We start from the raw sequence: 16536 nt of genomic DNA on the forward strand, positions 1-16536 counted from the left end.
TGGTCCTGAAATGTAAATTTTCCAGAAGGACCAAAATTCATGGGAGGTATTTATTTGTCTCCTGTAGGCAGCTTTGCATTTCTAGTCATTCCTACAGCAAGGGACTGCTGTGTTCACTAGTGGCAATTGCTAGCATTGGCTATCTGTACAATTTTTTGTTTTTCCTCTGGCATAATGTAACTTATCACTACACACATGGTTAACATAAGATGAATCCAGCTTAACACTTAAAAACCCCAAAACCAAAGATTTGGAAAGTATCTATTGCTCCTTCCTCTTCATTTATTTTCAAGTGCTGGAAGCAGCAGGTCATGAAGTGAAAGGAGATGTGCACAGCAGGGCTTTGGTGGCTGCAGCAGTTCCTCCCGGTGTGGTAGCTTTAACTGTTGGTGTGAAGGTTTCAGGAGGATATTTAGAAGCACACAAAGTTGCAGAATCCCAAACCCCACATGGAAGAGTAATAAAAAGATCCTGAAGTTTGGGATATGGTGTTTTAAAAATGGAGAGAGAAGGCTGAAGAGGGATTAAATCAGGTTACTCTGCTTCTTTCCTACCTGAAAGAGAAAATGTCCTACAGGGATGAATATTGTACTTAAGCTGTTTGATGTCTAAAGGCATTAAGAGCAGTATGAATTTTAATCTAAATCATAGAAAGTTAACAATGTGAAGCGTATCTAAGCTAGGGCTCTATGGCTTCCTTGAGGTTACTGAGTTGAAGTCCATCTTTCCAGCTGGTGACTGATTAAGTCTTTTAAAATCTACCTGAAAAAACCCCAAACATGGCATGTATCAGTCCTTGAAATATGTCCCAGTTTTTTGTGGCTTTTCAATCCAGTTTTCTTATTTCAAGGAGCAATTCCAATTTTTCTTGCTGTGTTTGTGTTGTGCAAGAGCCAAAATGGGCTATTTTAAATGTGGTGGAAATCATAGAGGGAGGTCGTTCTTCACTCTGAGTTAAATAACATCCCTGGTGATGAAAACAACACCTGGTAGGTAAAGCCTGAGAAGTTTGATGGCCTCTGTCTCTCTGAAGGTAACCTGCAGCTACTTCGTTAAAGGGTTTTGCCCTTTTTTGCTTTGATGGTGTTATAAAACAAATAAATAAAAACCAAGCCCAAACCCCCTCACCTATGAGTAATGTAAGTTGTTTCTTCCTTGCTTTTCTTGCTTGTCAGCTGCAATCTTGAAATACATGACTGAGAATTCTAGTTTTTATTGAAGGGTGAAGTTGGTAATTAAAAATTTAACCCTACTTAGAGTACTTCAAGATGGGAATTTACATTTTTTTTCTGGTGATTGAGTTAGTTTTATATTTGGACCATGGTTGTGGCTTGCAGTTTAAACATGGGGCAAATGGAAAACCTGGTATCCCTGTTAATATAAAGGCACACATTTACTTTGGCTTCCCATAGGGATTGCTGCCTGTTTGGCTACCAGCATCCTTGTGCTTGAAGACCCAGCAATTTTGGGAGATAAGCCAGGGACTGAGTAGTGTGCCCAGGACTGCCCTGCCTCCCTGAAAGCAGTGTGTTTTAGGAGAGGTGGTTCCAAAAGGGAAAAAAACCCCACTACTAACTAACATGTTACCTATCATTTAAAGAAAAAACAAAAAAAACCCAAAAAAACAGCTAGGTACTGTTTGAAGTTCTTTACATGGCAGAAATAACTGTTGACTTAGCTTTTATTACTCCTTCTGTTACCTGAATTTCAGGGTCTGACTGCCAGCTCTGTCATGGTTTTACAGGTGTATGTCAGCATCAGTTTTCACGTGCTCAAGATGAGAGAGGAAAAGGTTTTCCTGAAAAATAATTTTAAAAGTCAGTATTGGATTTTTAAAGAGAAAACTGTATTTCTTTTTCCCTTCAATGCAGTATTCTCTATGGTTATATATAACATTTGAGTTTGGGTGATGCCCTGGTTAAGAACCTTTGAGTAAGACCATAGGCAAATACATAATGTACCACAGTTAAATGTTGTAACACGTTTTTATTTGCTGTAGAGAGGCACCTTAGAAGAAACAAAGAGCAATACCACAAGTTCATTAGAGATGGGATTTGGATTACCGTGTTGCTGAGGGAAGGTTCTGCACCTGCGTTGGGGCAATCTCAAGTACAAGTACAGATTGAGTGGCAAATGGATTGAGAGCAGCCCTGAGGAGGAGGACTCAGGGGTGTTGATTGATGAGAAGTACAACCTGAGCCAACAGTGTGCACTTGCAGTCCAGAAAGCAAACCAGGTCCTGGGTTGCATCATGAGAAGTGTGGCCAGCAGGCCCAGGGAGGTGATTACCCCCCTCTGCTCTGCTCTTGTGAGATCCCATCTGGAGTGCTGTGTCCAGTTCTGGAGCCCCCAGCACAGGAAGGTCATGGAGCTGTTGGAGTGAGTTCAGAGGAGGGCCACAAAATTGCTCAGAGGGCTGGAGCACCTCTCCTGTGAGGATAGGCTGAGAAAGTTCTATGATACTATGAAAGTTTACATTTTTGTTTTACTGCTTTTGTCTTATACCAAATGATACCTAATACCATTACCAAAACACTGCACTTAATAGATTCATAGAATGGTTTGGGTTAGAAGGGACCTTAAAGACCATCTGGTACCAACTCCCCTGCAATGAGCAGGGACACCTCCCACCAGACCTGGTTTCTCCAAGCCCCATCCAACCTGGCCTTGAACACTTCTAGGCATGGGGCAGCCACAGCTTCCCTGGGCAACCTGGGCCAATGTCACCACCCTCACAGCAAAGAATTTCTTCCTAATATCCAATCTAAGTCTCCTCTCTTTCAGCTTCATACTATTCCCCCTTGTTCTGTCACTCCATGCCCTTGCAAAGGTCCCTCCCCAGCTTTCCTATAGTCCCTTGAGGTACTGGAAGGTGCTTTAAGGTCTCCCCAGATCTTTCTCTTCTCCATGCTGAACACCAGACTCACAGTGCTCTTTCTTGTGTCAGGGCCTCCAGAATTGGACACAGTACAAACTTCCCGTCCCACTGTGCCAGGTGCTGGGGGTGCTTCTGTCTGATGAGCTGGGCAGTAGCCAGAGCTGAGCGTCTGTGTTGTGCAAGCTCTGCAAACTTGCCTGCAGTATATATGGGCAGGCAGAGCCCCATGTCTGTGGGGCAGGCTCGTGGAGATGGAGTTAAGGAGTGAAAAGGATGTGTGTATGGATTGTGATAGCTGACAAGTCAGTTCTTGCCAGGGGCATAATAAGGCTGCATTAATAGGTAGTTTTTTCAGGGGATGTGTGTCTAGATGTAGAAAATGGTACCTTGTTGTTCTGAAGCAAAATAGTTTTTTGAAGGTTGACAGTGAATGTTTAAGCCATTTAACTGAGGCATGAAAAAATCTAATGAAGAACTTGAGCTAAGTGGCTCTTCCCAAAGAGTGTGGCTGGAGGAGGCTGGGTGAGCAGGCAGAGGCCTTGTAAGGGAGGTGTGATCCTGTGCTGGGAATTTGGAGGTGGAGGAGCAGGGCTGAGATCTTTGGAAGATGAGCCAGTCCAGCCTCTGAAGCAGTGAGAGAATCCAGGGGGATGTTTGCATTGTACTCTGTGAATCTAAACTGGTTTTAGTCTGTGCTGCTAGCACAATAACACTTTTTTTCCCCATTTTTCTCATGAATCAAAAAATGTGGGTACCCATGTTGCCGTGCTGACCCATGTCAAACCCTTGTAATATCTGTCTCATTATTTTGCAGTGTGTAGTAGAGGGCTAAATGTCCACTTGAAAATGATGTAACTTGTTTGTGGAGACCTTGAGGCTTTTTTCTTTCCGAGAGCATGACAAAGGTCAGAACTTAAAAGCAAGGTGATAGTAGGTGGGAATGGCAGCTTGGTTAACATCCCACAGTGAGCACTGAGTGCTTGAGAACATGCGTAATGAGATTGCTGGTTAAACTTAATGCTGGTTAAAACTAGCACTGCAATGTAGTCAGTTCCAAAAGAAACACAGGGAAAATGTTTTACTAAACAAAAGAATTGCACGAGTTATGTGACAGGGTTACTTTAGTGTTCAGACTAAATGATTTTTCTCTTGGTAATCAGATAGCATTCAATTAAAAAAAAAAAAAAAAGAACAGAACTAGACTAACCTTAAACAATGTTCTTTTAAAAAGTCAATATTCTTTTTCCAAGTTAATGAAGTAATTAACAGTGATTGATGACACATGTACTCAGCTATTTTATGCTGGTAGACCAGATGGGTTAGGCACAGCTAGTGACCAGTAATTTTGATTCTTTGTCAGAAGGAACAAGAAGTTCAGATGTGGGCTGTAACAGCTGAAGTACATGAAGAAAAAAGGTAGTTGCTTTTCTGTCTGCCTTGCCCTGTGAGCATTTGAAAAACAACCCCAGGTAAAGAATTGTGGGTCACTGATTTTTAGCCATTGAGAAGGTTGAGTTTGAGCTAAAATGTGGTTGAAAAGCAGAAGGCTTTCACTTGTTTTGCAAAGCTAATTACATGAAGGTGTTGGTACCTTTTTTTTTTTTCCTATGTCAAGCTGTGAAAGGGAAAGGAAGACTTTACAAGCAGGTAAAGAAAATAAGACTTGATCTGAAAGCTGCATTATTAAGAAAAAATGGTGCCTTGGTTGGGGAACTTTCTCTCATGATCTGATTTTTCTCCCTAGTAGCATAGATAGAGAGGATTTGGAGAGTATCTGTAGGTGGCTGTCATCAAAGAGATCTCAGCACTGCTGAAATGCTTTAATGGGACTTTACAATAGTGATACAGGGGTATGTTTTAGAATGTTAGGGTATGTAACAAGTTGCTGAAACTTTAATTTGCACAAATTAGGGGAGATCGTAATATTTTTGTCGAAGAGTTGTGTTCAGATCAGAGGCATCAGTAGGAAGCTTCAGCTGTTCTGGAGTTTGCATGGGAATGCTTCAGCTGGAGCTTGCTGTCTGCTGGTCACAAACTCTTCCTGGCACAGAAAATGTTGTAAGGTGGATTTTGATTAAAAAGAATATAGTGCTCTTTATCACTTCTCAGTTAAGTATTTAAAGGGAGCTTTGATATTTTTTTTATTTTAGTTTTGTTTGGTTGTTTTGTTTTTTTTTTGTTTCTGGATGATTGTAGCTAGGATGATCTACAAGGAAGGAATGGAGAAATGAGTTGGATAATGTTCGTAAACTTGGAATATTCACTTACCTTCTGTCTAGAGCTACTTGCAGCTGTGTGATTTGAGCTCTTTCAAATGCAGAAATACTAGCATAGAGGAAAAACATGGGGAGGGGAAAGAAAAGGCTTCAGAAAAAGCCAAAATGGTAGATTTTTATGGGTAACTCTGCCCAATTTGTACCAACTCCTCCAAGGCTTCAGTAGCAGCTGGAACAGGCTCCCGAGGCAGACTTTTATCCTTTCTCCCTCCCACGCGGATCCATCTGTGAGACTGCTTGTTCTTGCTGCTCTTGCTGAGAAACTGGATCAAGCTCAGAAGCATCCTGCTCCTTCAGACCTTGTGCCAGAGTCTTGCTAGTCAAGGAGGGCTCTGTAATCCTGCAAATCTACATATACCCGGGTTTTACACACAGTTGCATTTCTGAATCTTCAGCTCTTCTAAAAACAGTGTTCCTGCTTGACTCTGAAAATTTTTTCCCAGCTGTTGACCACTTTAAATTGGAGTTCTCACAGAGTGAGCATGATGTGATATCACCTTTAGAAGCCCAGTGAAATCTGCAGATATTTTGTTCAGAGGCTTGGGTTACACTTTGGAGGATTGATGTCCACGCTTCATCACTTGATTGTTCCCAAAGCCTTGGTGTTTTGCTTTGCATTTGAGATACTTACAACACTGCTTCAATACTTATTGAGGTGTAAATACAGAGGAGAAGCTAAAAGTCCAGCTCTTCTGCTCCCTGTTAGTATTGTTACTGGTGTGAAATTTTTAGAAGTAGAAATAAAGGTAATACTTGTGTTTGCTCTCAGCATTCCAGGAAAGGAGCCACAAGAATCTTAGGTGTTTAAATTGTGTCCATGAGAAGACCTAAGGCTTTCTCTGTGAGCTTGGAAAGCGGCTGGAACTGTTGATCCAAGGTGGTGATTTGCAAAAATGTCTGTGGATGGTACCATGAAGGGGTTTGTGCAGAAAGCATATTCTCCCAAGTAGTCCTTAGTTTTAAGCTTAATGAGGAAACCTCACAGACTTTTGCTAGATGCAGGCTCTAATAGTGGCAGGTGTGTCTTCATTTAATATTGAATTGGGTGGAGAAGCCTTCACTTCTACTTAAAAAGCAGTGTCTTCTGTCTGTCTTCCACTTTGAGCTAATGTCTCAGCATTTGGATTGACATGACTAAAGTGGTAGGGCTGCTACCAAAGATCAGTTTGAGCAGACAGCTTTACTTTGAAACACAACTGAAAAGAGCCTGGGACAGGCAGCTCTACTGAAGGAATCTGCACCCTGGATGTCAGTAATGGAGTTTCCTGTCAATAGGAAGCAAAGGGATATGAAACTGTAGAAAGCAATTTTTTTATTATTATTATTATTTTGATGGGGAATTTCTGTTACGCATAATTAGATTAATTATTTCTACATAGGCTTGCTACCCTTAAATAGCTGTGGATTAGTTCCACATTAGTAAAGTAGCTTGCAATTTGTAAATAGTGTCTCCACTTTTGTGGCTGCTTTTAGTGCCTGATGGTGACTTCAGTATGTGTATGGCACTGCCTACATTGCAAAGGCTTGCTTAACAAACCACTGCCTCGAGTAATAGCAGGATTGCTCCAAAAACAACTACCAGGGACTGTCTAGCAGTGTATTACAGACTTCCCTAAAGGAACTGCATAAACACAGTGTGGGTTTTGCTTATTCTTGAAGTCTTAATGTACACATACTGTAATTTAACACTTAGGACAAATATGGTTAGAGATTGAATCTCTTTCTGAACATTATATCATACAAAACCTGTCACAAAGTTAAAACGTTTAGTGGGAGCATATAAGCAGTAAATGTTCACAGCATGTATTTGAAAGTGGAAGTTTAAGGGAGAGGCAGAAACACAGTATTTGTTCTGCTCTAGGCTGTCAGGTGAGAATAGCACTTGTAATGGCTGGCATTGAAATGTCAGCATTTGGTAAACAAATGTACTGTGTTTTAATTCCTTGAAGTACTGGGTAATGCTTCTGTATTTCTTAGGTGGTTAGTATGCTTAATCATTATGTTGAGCTTTTGATCTTAAAGGTAGGTACCTCTGGTTTTGCTACTGTGAAATTTGAGTATGGAAAGAGAGAGTTTACTAAAGGGGAGATACCCCAGGAACAAGGGCTGGGCTGCTGAGGCTGAATCTGTACTAAGTGTGAGATAGATGTGCACACCTCATAAACCATCAGTGAGGAGCTCTTCTGGTAAGGTTGGGTTTTCTGCTTAGTTAGTAGTTAAGCGGTTCCAACTGTAGTGAAGGCTTCAGGTACTTGCACAGATTTTGTTCTCCATTCTCCATTCCATGTGCATACCTGAGTGACACTTCCACTTGCCAGATTGCTCAAGTATTTTCTTCAGCTTACTGAACATGAGTGTACTCACCACATGTGTGGAAATTCATTAAGAGCTTGGTATGTGATTTCAGTGCAATGTAGAAAGTTAGAAGTAAACTTGGTATTTTGCAAGGTGCCATTGTCATGCCAGAGTAGGGCAATGCAGAGTTGTGCTGATTTGGTGACTGTACATTGGTGTGTAGGTGGCCTTTTGCCCTTAAATCTATTTGGTTGCTACATTGACTAGGAGCATCCAGGATGCACTTTGGGAGGTGTTTCACAGCAGGACATGTGCACTTATCTGGACAAACTCCTGTGAGCCAGTGACTTGTCTCATGGGTTTCCTGGTGTTTTGCAGGAGTTCTTGGTGTTTGTTCTCCTTTCTAAGAAGTTTGTGCATTTGCTGTTGGAATTGAGGAAATTTTTTGCATTTTCCAGCACCTTGAGTCAGAGGCAGCTTAGAAGGATCACGTAATGATCTCAGCTTCATCTTGCCATGCAAAATACTTTTCTGATACCTTCCCTCCCTTCTGTGTCCACCTAAGTTCTCTTCCAGAAAAAAAAGGGAAAATTTAATGCTCTGAAAGAAACAGCTGGAAAACTGTGATTGGTGACTTGTCCATATTAATCATGCTTCTGCATCATGGTAAATATCCTTAAGTCATCTTTATTGTAGGCAGGAGACTTACATGCTCCTTCACCTCTATGAGGAATTTGTACCACACTTGATATTTCTTGCCTTTCTTTTGAAACTTTTTTTTAATTTGGAGGAGTGTCCAGTTTGCACAAAACATTAGTGATTTGTGAAGAACTGGGCTAATATGGCAGCAAATAGCTATTCCATTTTTATTTTCTATTACTGGTATGGTTTTCTAGTTGCTCTTCTGTCCACAGCTGAGTGTTAAGCTGATGGTGGATTTTACTGTGCAGCCTGTTACTTTTGCAGGATCTGTTCTGAGACAGAAACACTGTCTCTGAGACTTAAAATTCTCATGATGTTTGAGGCTTCCAAATAATGTCTTCTGGGAAAGGGCTGCTTTGAGTATCATTGAAATTGTAGAAAACCCTGTGTTTCTGGAACTGGGAAATGCTCATGAAACATGGTCTTTTGGGACAGATCAGTACAGATTCAGATTCTGCTTGAGAAGTAAAGAGCTGAACTGGCCTTGGCAAAGCATTGTGTGGATCCTCAGGACCACTGATACTTATTTTGGCATCTTAAAAAGTGGTGGCTCTGGAGACATCGCCCCTAGAGAGACAAATCATCTCGGGAGACTGTTCCACACTGTGTCTGCTCTAAATAAAGATGCAGTAAGTATGTTTGTGGTCACAGTATATTATAATTTTCAAACAACTATATTCCTCTTCCTTGTCCCCTCCTCCATTCACATATAAATCCTATATTGGCAGTGTTTTGTAAATAATACCTGACAAGCAAAGGCAGCTCTTTTTTTCCCCTGTGTGTAAAGTTCAGGATCTGTTGTCAAAGGAAATATTTAATCAATAAGATCCAGAGGCACCACCTCTGTGGTCTGTGAGCCTTTGCACAGCACCTGCATGCTGCAGCACCAGGTCATTTGCAGGCTAAGTGTTAGGAGTAGGAATCCAAATGGCATCATCAGAGTGGTGGTGCCATCATTGTATGTAGAGCATGTGAGATTAAACTTAATGCTCTTTGCCTGCTAATGCAGCAAGGTGTACGATACTGTGGTAGGTTTGGGGGAAAGCTATAAAAAATCGGTCTTTAATCTGCAGTGTCAGGCAGAAGGATCAATGGTAATGCTTTTTGGAATCCCTTCTGCTGCTGTCTTGAGCTTGCTTCCTTGTCCTGCTAAAAGGCAGTATCTTGAGCAATGCTTGTAACATTCAGGGGTCTGAAAGACAGAGCAGCTTTCTCTGGACCTAGAACTAAACTTAGAAGTACAGTGCTCTGAATAGTATGCATATGACAACACTGGTGTGATGCATTGAGTCAGCAGGCAGTTAAGTTTTGTTTAACTGAGGTTTTCAAGCGATCTTGTCAGCTGGCTTAAGCGTTTCCATCTGGGGATGTTGATGGTATGCATTGGAGAGAGCCTGCAGATGAAGCCAGGTCATCAGTAGCTGGATATCCTGAAGCAACCTGATTGTCTTGGCTTAAAACAGGCTTGAAACTTCACCCCTAGGCCAAGATTTTTATCTTGGGTGGAGTACCATAGCAGTCTGAGCTCTGAAAAACAGAGCTTTGTAAATAAGGCACTCTCATAACTTTGATTCAGGTTACTGCACATCTGTAGTTGTGACTTGCAGAAATGCATATCTGGAACGGGCTGAGAAGAAGGTGAACATGTGTACTGTCTAAACATTTGTATAGCAGAACTGTAAGATTCCTATTACTATTAAAAAAAAAACACAAAAAAACCCCAAAACTTTCAGTAGCTGTAAAATGTATGGAAACAGACTTGGCAAACTGCTGGATTGCTTACATTTCCTAGGTCATGGGCATTTCTGTCTCTTGATGGTTAACTGGGTGCCCAGTGGGGAAAAAGTTGTTTCAAAGCGTGTGGAAGGAGTAGTGCAGAACTGAGTTGTGGAGCTGTGTCCTGTGCACAGTTTGGAGGGACAAGCCTTGTCATCGAGTTGGAGAGGAAGAAGTTGAGGACCTTCTGTTTTAGAGAGCTGTTGAACAGTTTGGTGTTTTGAGCCATAAGCTTTCTCCCTCCACGTATTATTCCTGTGTATAGGTGATTTGTTGCCATGTGTGATGATGGAGCCTGGTGACGAATTTGCTGCTGTTTTCTTTGCAGCTTCTGGAAGAAGCAGTTGAAGTCTCATGGATGTATTTTAAGCAGATCTATGTATTTATTGACATAAATGCTGAAAGGTTTGAGAGTGTTGTATGATGTCCTTGCTGGTAGGAGGTGAATAAAGAACTGAAATGACCACTTGCGCCTTTAATCTTGGGAAGGTGTCTAGTAAGGCCTGGTGGTTTGTTGAGGCACCAAAACAACTGAGAAATGGGGCTTTTGCTGAGGCTGCAAGCCCCTCAGTCTCTGACTGCGTGGTGACTGCAGATACGAAGCTCATTATCAGTGAGTGGCAAAGAGGTGACAGCACATGCAGACTGTGGCTACTTCTGAACCAGTGCTGTGTTGAGGATACAGCTGCAGATAAACCAGCCTCCACATTTTTAGGGAGCCTATGCTCTTGGGCATATCCTGTTAGAAGTAAGCTGAAATAAACAGGTATTAATTTGCTATTTGTGCTCCTATTCCAGATTTTTCTAATAATCCATTGGGGACCAGATTATGAACGGTTCTCCTACAAGGCAGAAAGTTTGATCATACTGGCCCTGTTTATTACACTTGATTAAATAAGAGTATGTGTTTTGTACACCTGCTTCTTTTAGCCTGTACAGTTCTACTCTGTGTGCAGGCTGGGATGTGCAGTGCCATCCACCACCTTGTGTGACAATGCTCTTGGGCTGCCCTTTTCCCAGTGCCTGAGGAAGGACTCGCTGTGAAGTCCCCAATCTGACATGGTCAATATGCCACTGCTTGTTGTCACCCCAGAAAGTTCACCCAGCTAGCTGGCAATCCTGAGGCTTGCTCAGAGACAGCAGACAGGCTGAGCAAAACCCTCCCACGGCACCACTTGTCCATCTCCTTTTTTTCTGCACATTGGAGCCCCATGAGTCTGACCTGAACATACATGCAGCAAGGCCCTCTGTGCCTGTGATCCTGCTCCCCTTGAAAAAAGCAGATGAGTGACCTGTCTGGCAAAAATAGCTGGTTCTGAAGTTACTGATGAGAGGTTCTTGCTGCTGTAAAAAATGGGGCTGCCTGAGCAGCCATCACCCAGTCCTCACACATGTGGCATGGACTTGCTGTTCTTATGGCTGAGATGTACAGGCTGGAGGTGATCACTGTTGTCCTGGAAGGCAGTGGAAAAGAAGTAGAACTATCTCCGATTAATTATTTTTTAAAATTTTATTTAAAGTGGGTGAGGTTCAGGTTGGATATTAAAAACAATTTCTTTACTGAAAGAGTGGTCAAGCATTGGAAAAGGGTGCCTAGTGCAGTGTTGGAGTCACCATTCCTGGAGATGTTAAAAAAAAATCTGGGGACAGGACACGGTCTAGTTGGCATGGTGGTGCTGGGTTGACAGTTGGACTTGATGATCTTAGAATTTCTTTTTCAACAGGAATGATTTTATGGTTTAATTTCTATGAAAATGAGAGAATTGGCTTAAAAAACCTTGTATCTCCAAGTATAATAGGCATAAGGGTAGAGAGCACTTTGCTCCTCCTGATTTGAGAAGTGCTCTTGTGATAATGGCAAAAATTATGAATTTACAGAAGAATAGTTGCAAATAGGGGCCAGGAGCAGCTGTTGAGTGCTCTGTAAATGTTCCGTTGGTCTGTGTTGAGATCAGTGCAAGCAGTAACTGAAAACAAGAGTTTGATGGTGAGATAAGTAGGGAAATGACAGCTGTCTGTATCCTGGAAAGACCTGTTTTGCCTGCAGTTTACTCATTCTTTCAAAAGAAATGCATGAATTTTTTTTCACCTTAATTTTTAAAATCTGTAGCTTGTCTATCTGATCATAACTATTTTTTGACTCAGCTCTGGCCAGGTACTAATATTGCTAAAACAGGCAAAAGCTTAAAGCTTAATATTTTGAGGGTCTCTTGTGTCTGACTGAAGACTGCTAGGCCTTTTGGGGGAGGGAGGAAGTGGGAGAAGGTATACTGGTGGTACTGGTAAATAGATTTGCTGCTACTGTTTCAGTGTTTTTTTGGTTTGGTTTTTTTTTTTTTTTTTTTTGGTTTGTTTTGTTTTTTTTAAATGCATACACTCTGTGCTTCATTCTTGCATCCTGAACATGAATAGAGAGAAATCTGCTAACTCCATTCCCAGTCTTTCTTGCCTGCAGCTGAGATTCCTTATGCTATAAGATTACCTGCTGGTTTTATTGGAAATAAATGATGTTGGTGTTTTGCTAATGCCTGGTTTAAGCTGACCTGACTTTCTTCAATAGGATGTGCAAATTAATGGAACAGAAGATCTTGAACATTTGGGATGGTAGGGACCTGCAGGGATTAGAAATGACACTTAAGTAATTTTCTCTTGAATTTGACACATAACATGAAAGAGCATTCCAGGTCTAAAAATCCAAGATGGGCAGAGGAACTTGGAGAGCAGAGAGACACTTGGGGTAGAGAGAAAAGCCAGTTAAAGAGGTTTTATAATAAGTTACACAAAGGAAGGTCTCTTTGTTCAGTGATGTCTGCCTGGGCATTATTTTCCAAAGCAGGGAAGTACCATTATAAAGTAGGGCCCATCATAAGCAAGGGTGGTGGCATTTAAGTCTTAGACTTGTACTTGCTGCCTTACTGGAAAGGAACATGAATATCTGAGCGTGATAAGAGCTCTTCCAAGAATAGATGGGACTACTTGAAACATAATGGCACAGATAAATTGTGGACAGATGCTCATTGTGCAACTGGCAATAGTAGTTACTATCACAACCATCCCCCCGCCCAAGGAATATTGCTGTCTTTTTGCTGGAGGTCACCACACCCTCAGATCTGCTGGTGGAGCAGTTTGGGGTGAGTGCTCCCTGCTCTGCTTTGAGCGGAGTCAGCTGGATTCATTTGGATGGATTGACTAGTTGGCTTCTGCTAGCAGCCTTACTTCATGTCTGAAGTGGGTTAGGGAGTGCTAGGTATAAACTGTTCTTGCCAGCCAAGCTGTGAGGGCAGAAATGCCTTGTCAGGGCAGCAAGGCACTCCTCCAGGTACCAGCTGTCTTCTAACACGTCATCCTCAGCATCCAGGAGGGTTTATCAGTTGGGAGCCTGAATGCTGATGACTTTTTCAGTGCAAAGAAGGAAAATAATCTGGGGTTGGGAAACACTTTGCATAAAGGACACGATTTGTTTTAATCTGTTTCGGTAACTTTAGCTGGTAGCACGGGTCAGTGGCAAGTCTGTCTGTGTGAGTTCAAACAGAGCAATCTTCTGAAGATACCCTGCCTGTAGAACGTGGCTGGTTAAAAACCTTCTAGATGTGGCACTTAGGGACATGGCTTAGTAGTGCACATGACAGTATTAAGTTTATGGTTGGACTCAATGATCTTAAAGGTCTTTTCCAACCTAAATGGTTCTGTGATACTGTTTAGAAATATTGGATGCCACTTGGTACAGGGCCAAAAAAACCCCTCAAACCTGAACTTCAGGACACCTTGCAGCAGGTTCTTTCAGTGGAACGACTGCTGATTGCATCAGTGACACCAGCTGTGGGGGCCTCTGAGGTGGGAGGTTTCTCTAAGTTTGGGTGCTTTGATATTTTATTTGAGGGGGCAGGGCTACAGTGGGCTGCTAATTCAGTGGATTTTATTCCCCTCTCCCTGCCTCTAATATACAGCTTGAAAATAATTGGGACCAGTGGATTCTCCCCCTCCCCCCTGGGGCAATATGAAGTTGCTTCTTAATAATCTGTTGAAGGCTTGGGCAGAGTGGGAGTGGAATTGATTGTGTGGGTTTTTTTCCTTCCTGCTCCAAGACCGCTTCTTGGCACTGAGGAATTTTTCTTTAGACTTCTTTAGGGAACAGATGCGTGAAGTACAGTTACCACTCATGCATATGGCTTTTAAAATATGGAAGCTGTTGGACTAAAGTGGCTTCATATGGTGCTGTTGGAGGATCAGAATTAACATGAGAGTTTGGTTTTTAAGACTTGAATGTGTAGTTGAAAAGTTTGGTTTTTTATGAAGTCAAATATTAGTCTGCATTTTTACGGTTGTTAATTAAAATTACATCTGTAACTCTGAAAATTACTTTCCCTGCAACCTTACTGCCTAAAATTGTCTCCTAGTTTAATATTTACTTCTGCGGCTAAATATGCTATCTAATGTGTAATTTAAGGAGTTGCAAATCTTCTCTAATGAAGACATCTTTTTCTCTAATTGCAGGTTTCCATTTTGAAAGCCGTTAGAAGATACTGGATTACTTCCTATACAACTCAGCATGTCACTGTGCCCTGGATTCTATAAGGTGGCCATGATTTAATCCCCACTTCCAATTTATATGTATTGGTGAAGCATTGGAGCTCTTTAGAGCTGCTGTTACTTGTCTGGAAACTGATCCGTCTTGAATCCCCCCACCAAAGGACGAGACCTTGCTAGCAATGAGCTCCCAAAGCCATCCAGGTAAGGGCATAAGCACTTCAAATCTAGTAATGGCAACAAGACATCATGAGTTTGTTTCATGAACAGGAATTTTAATATGTTGAAATGGAAATCCAGTCACTCTCCCTGTAGTACTACTTTGCTTAAAATGGAGACTGTGTGATGATGGAAAATAGTGCTACTGCTACCAGAGTTACAAGAAAATTGTGCCATTTCAGGTTTCTGAATGTTGCATTATGTATCACTGAAAAGTTGCTGCTGTTTTTTGAGATGTTGACCAGAGGTTTAATTTGCTGATAAGTCTCACTAGTATGTTGAGCACCTGTAAGGAATGGTCATGGTTCTGCTGGGGTGTATTGATAGTTAAGAAAGCTCTTTGACTTTTTAAAGTACCTTTTTGTTGGAAAGAATAGTCTGCTAGAACAACAGGCAGTTGATCTATCTTGGTGTTGTCTGGGGGATCATCCTTAATGTGTCTTGTAATTTATGATTCATTACTGCAAAATTGAGCGTTTCTGTTGAGAGGGCCTGTAGAAACTCAGTTACCTGCTTTATAGCTTTAAGTTGTCTCATGCATTTGTATTTAGGGAGTTTCAGGTAACAATGTTAGGCAGAGAATTTTGAGCTTGTGCTTTGGAAGAGGAATTTTAGTTGTGCTTTAATATGCCTGGTTTGACTGTTTCAGTTCATGGTAAAGAAAATGACTGCTGGGGAGTGAGTAATGGAACAATGACAAGGTGTGTAAAGGTACTTAATTATGCCTTGAGAGATTACTTTTGTGACTTCAGTTTAATCAGTTTTGGGTTAATAGTCAAATAAGAATAGTCAAATAAGAAGTTAAAAGCCAATGAACAGCTCCTGAGATGTAAGGAACTGTTTATTTGTGGGAGAAGAATTTTATGTTTGCTTCAGAATTACTCCTAGCAGCCCATTTGTGTTTCTGAGGCTGAGAGCAAGAGACACTGCAGTAAATAGGGGTGCAGTGTTGAAAATCTGACCCTTGGAAATTGGTTTATAAGTCTCTAATATTACCAGTCTTGTGACTCTTAGGTTTTAACACTTAATTTTTGTACTATGGAGAATTGGGAGAGTAAGCAAAGATATGTAAGTGGAGTGTTTAGCATGTAAGTATTCACCTGTGGTATGTTTCTTCCAATCTGATGTCAAGAGATCTGCTCTTCAAGTAAGTGGGTAATTATTTGAATGTTTTTCTGCCTCAAAACAAAGAGGGACTGAGGAACTAAAGGCTGCCTTTTTTCCTCACAGTAATGGGGTTGGCTGAATATATACCTATATTTAAAAACTGCAAACAAAGCTATCATGATATTACTTTGCTGCTTAAGTGGCAGCTCTGCAGATATTTGGGAGAGGGGTTGTTATTCTTAGTTGTGTTGTTCTGATGTTGCACCATAGTGGAAACCCACTGCTCGTTTGTCTTGTTTCCCTTCAATTCATCTGCTAATCCACAAAGTCTTAGTTCCCATAACATCCTGCTAAGAAATTGTCCCTGTACCCTTTCTAGGCATTGGGTTTTTATTTTTGTTCAAGTGTTGGGTTGAAATTTTATGGTGTATCATGGTGATTTTTCATTCTTGGCTTCCATTATGGTATTAGTATTGTTTGGTTGGTTTTTTTTAGAGTCAGCTTTAAAATAATTGGTAGAAATGTTTTCCAAACCTTGCCAAAGATGACATCTGGACTTCTGATGTCAATTACGATAGCTATTTTGATTATATGGCTACAGGTAATTATTACTAATGATGTGCATTGTTTAAGGGAAAGCTCTGGGTTAATTCAAGAGCCTATTAAGCCTTGCTTCAGTGGATGCAAGCTTTCTTCTCTAATCTTCTTGAAACCTATCACTAATGGGATATTTTAGGAACAGTGCCATAAAGTTGT

The 16536-nt window shown here is 41.3% G+C and overlaps 1 protein-coding gene across 17 annotated transcripts in view; it reads left to right on the forward strand.

Annotated features, from left to right (window-relative positions):
* The window catches only part of HDAC4 (histone deacetylase 4), a 259775-nt gene that overhangs the window by 14182 nt on the left and 229057 nt on the right, over positions 1–16536 (forward strand). For 16 of the 17 annotated variants that reach the window (XM_030453803.1, XM_030453800.1, XM_030453789.1 and 13 more), the window contains exon 2: positions 14422–14658. The exons of the other annotated variant lie outside the window; for it this stretch is intronic. In XM_030453803.1, the coding sequence (XP_030309663.1) occupies positions 14637–14658 (22 nt within the window). In that variant the 5' untranslated portion in view covers positions 14422–14636. The remainder of the gene's footprint in view (positions 1–14421; positions 14659–16536) is intronic. 17 annotated transcript variants of the gene reach the window in all.

This window comes from Calypte anna, chromosome 7 (assembly GCF_003957555.1).
Source record: "Calypte anna isolate BGI_N300 chromosome 7, bCalAnn1_v1.p, whole genome shotgun sequence".
NCBI lineage: Eukaryota > Metazoa > Chordata > Aves > Apodiformes > Trochilidae > Calypte > Calypte anna.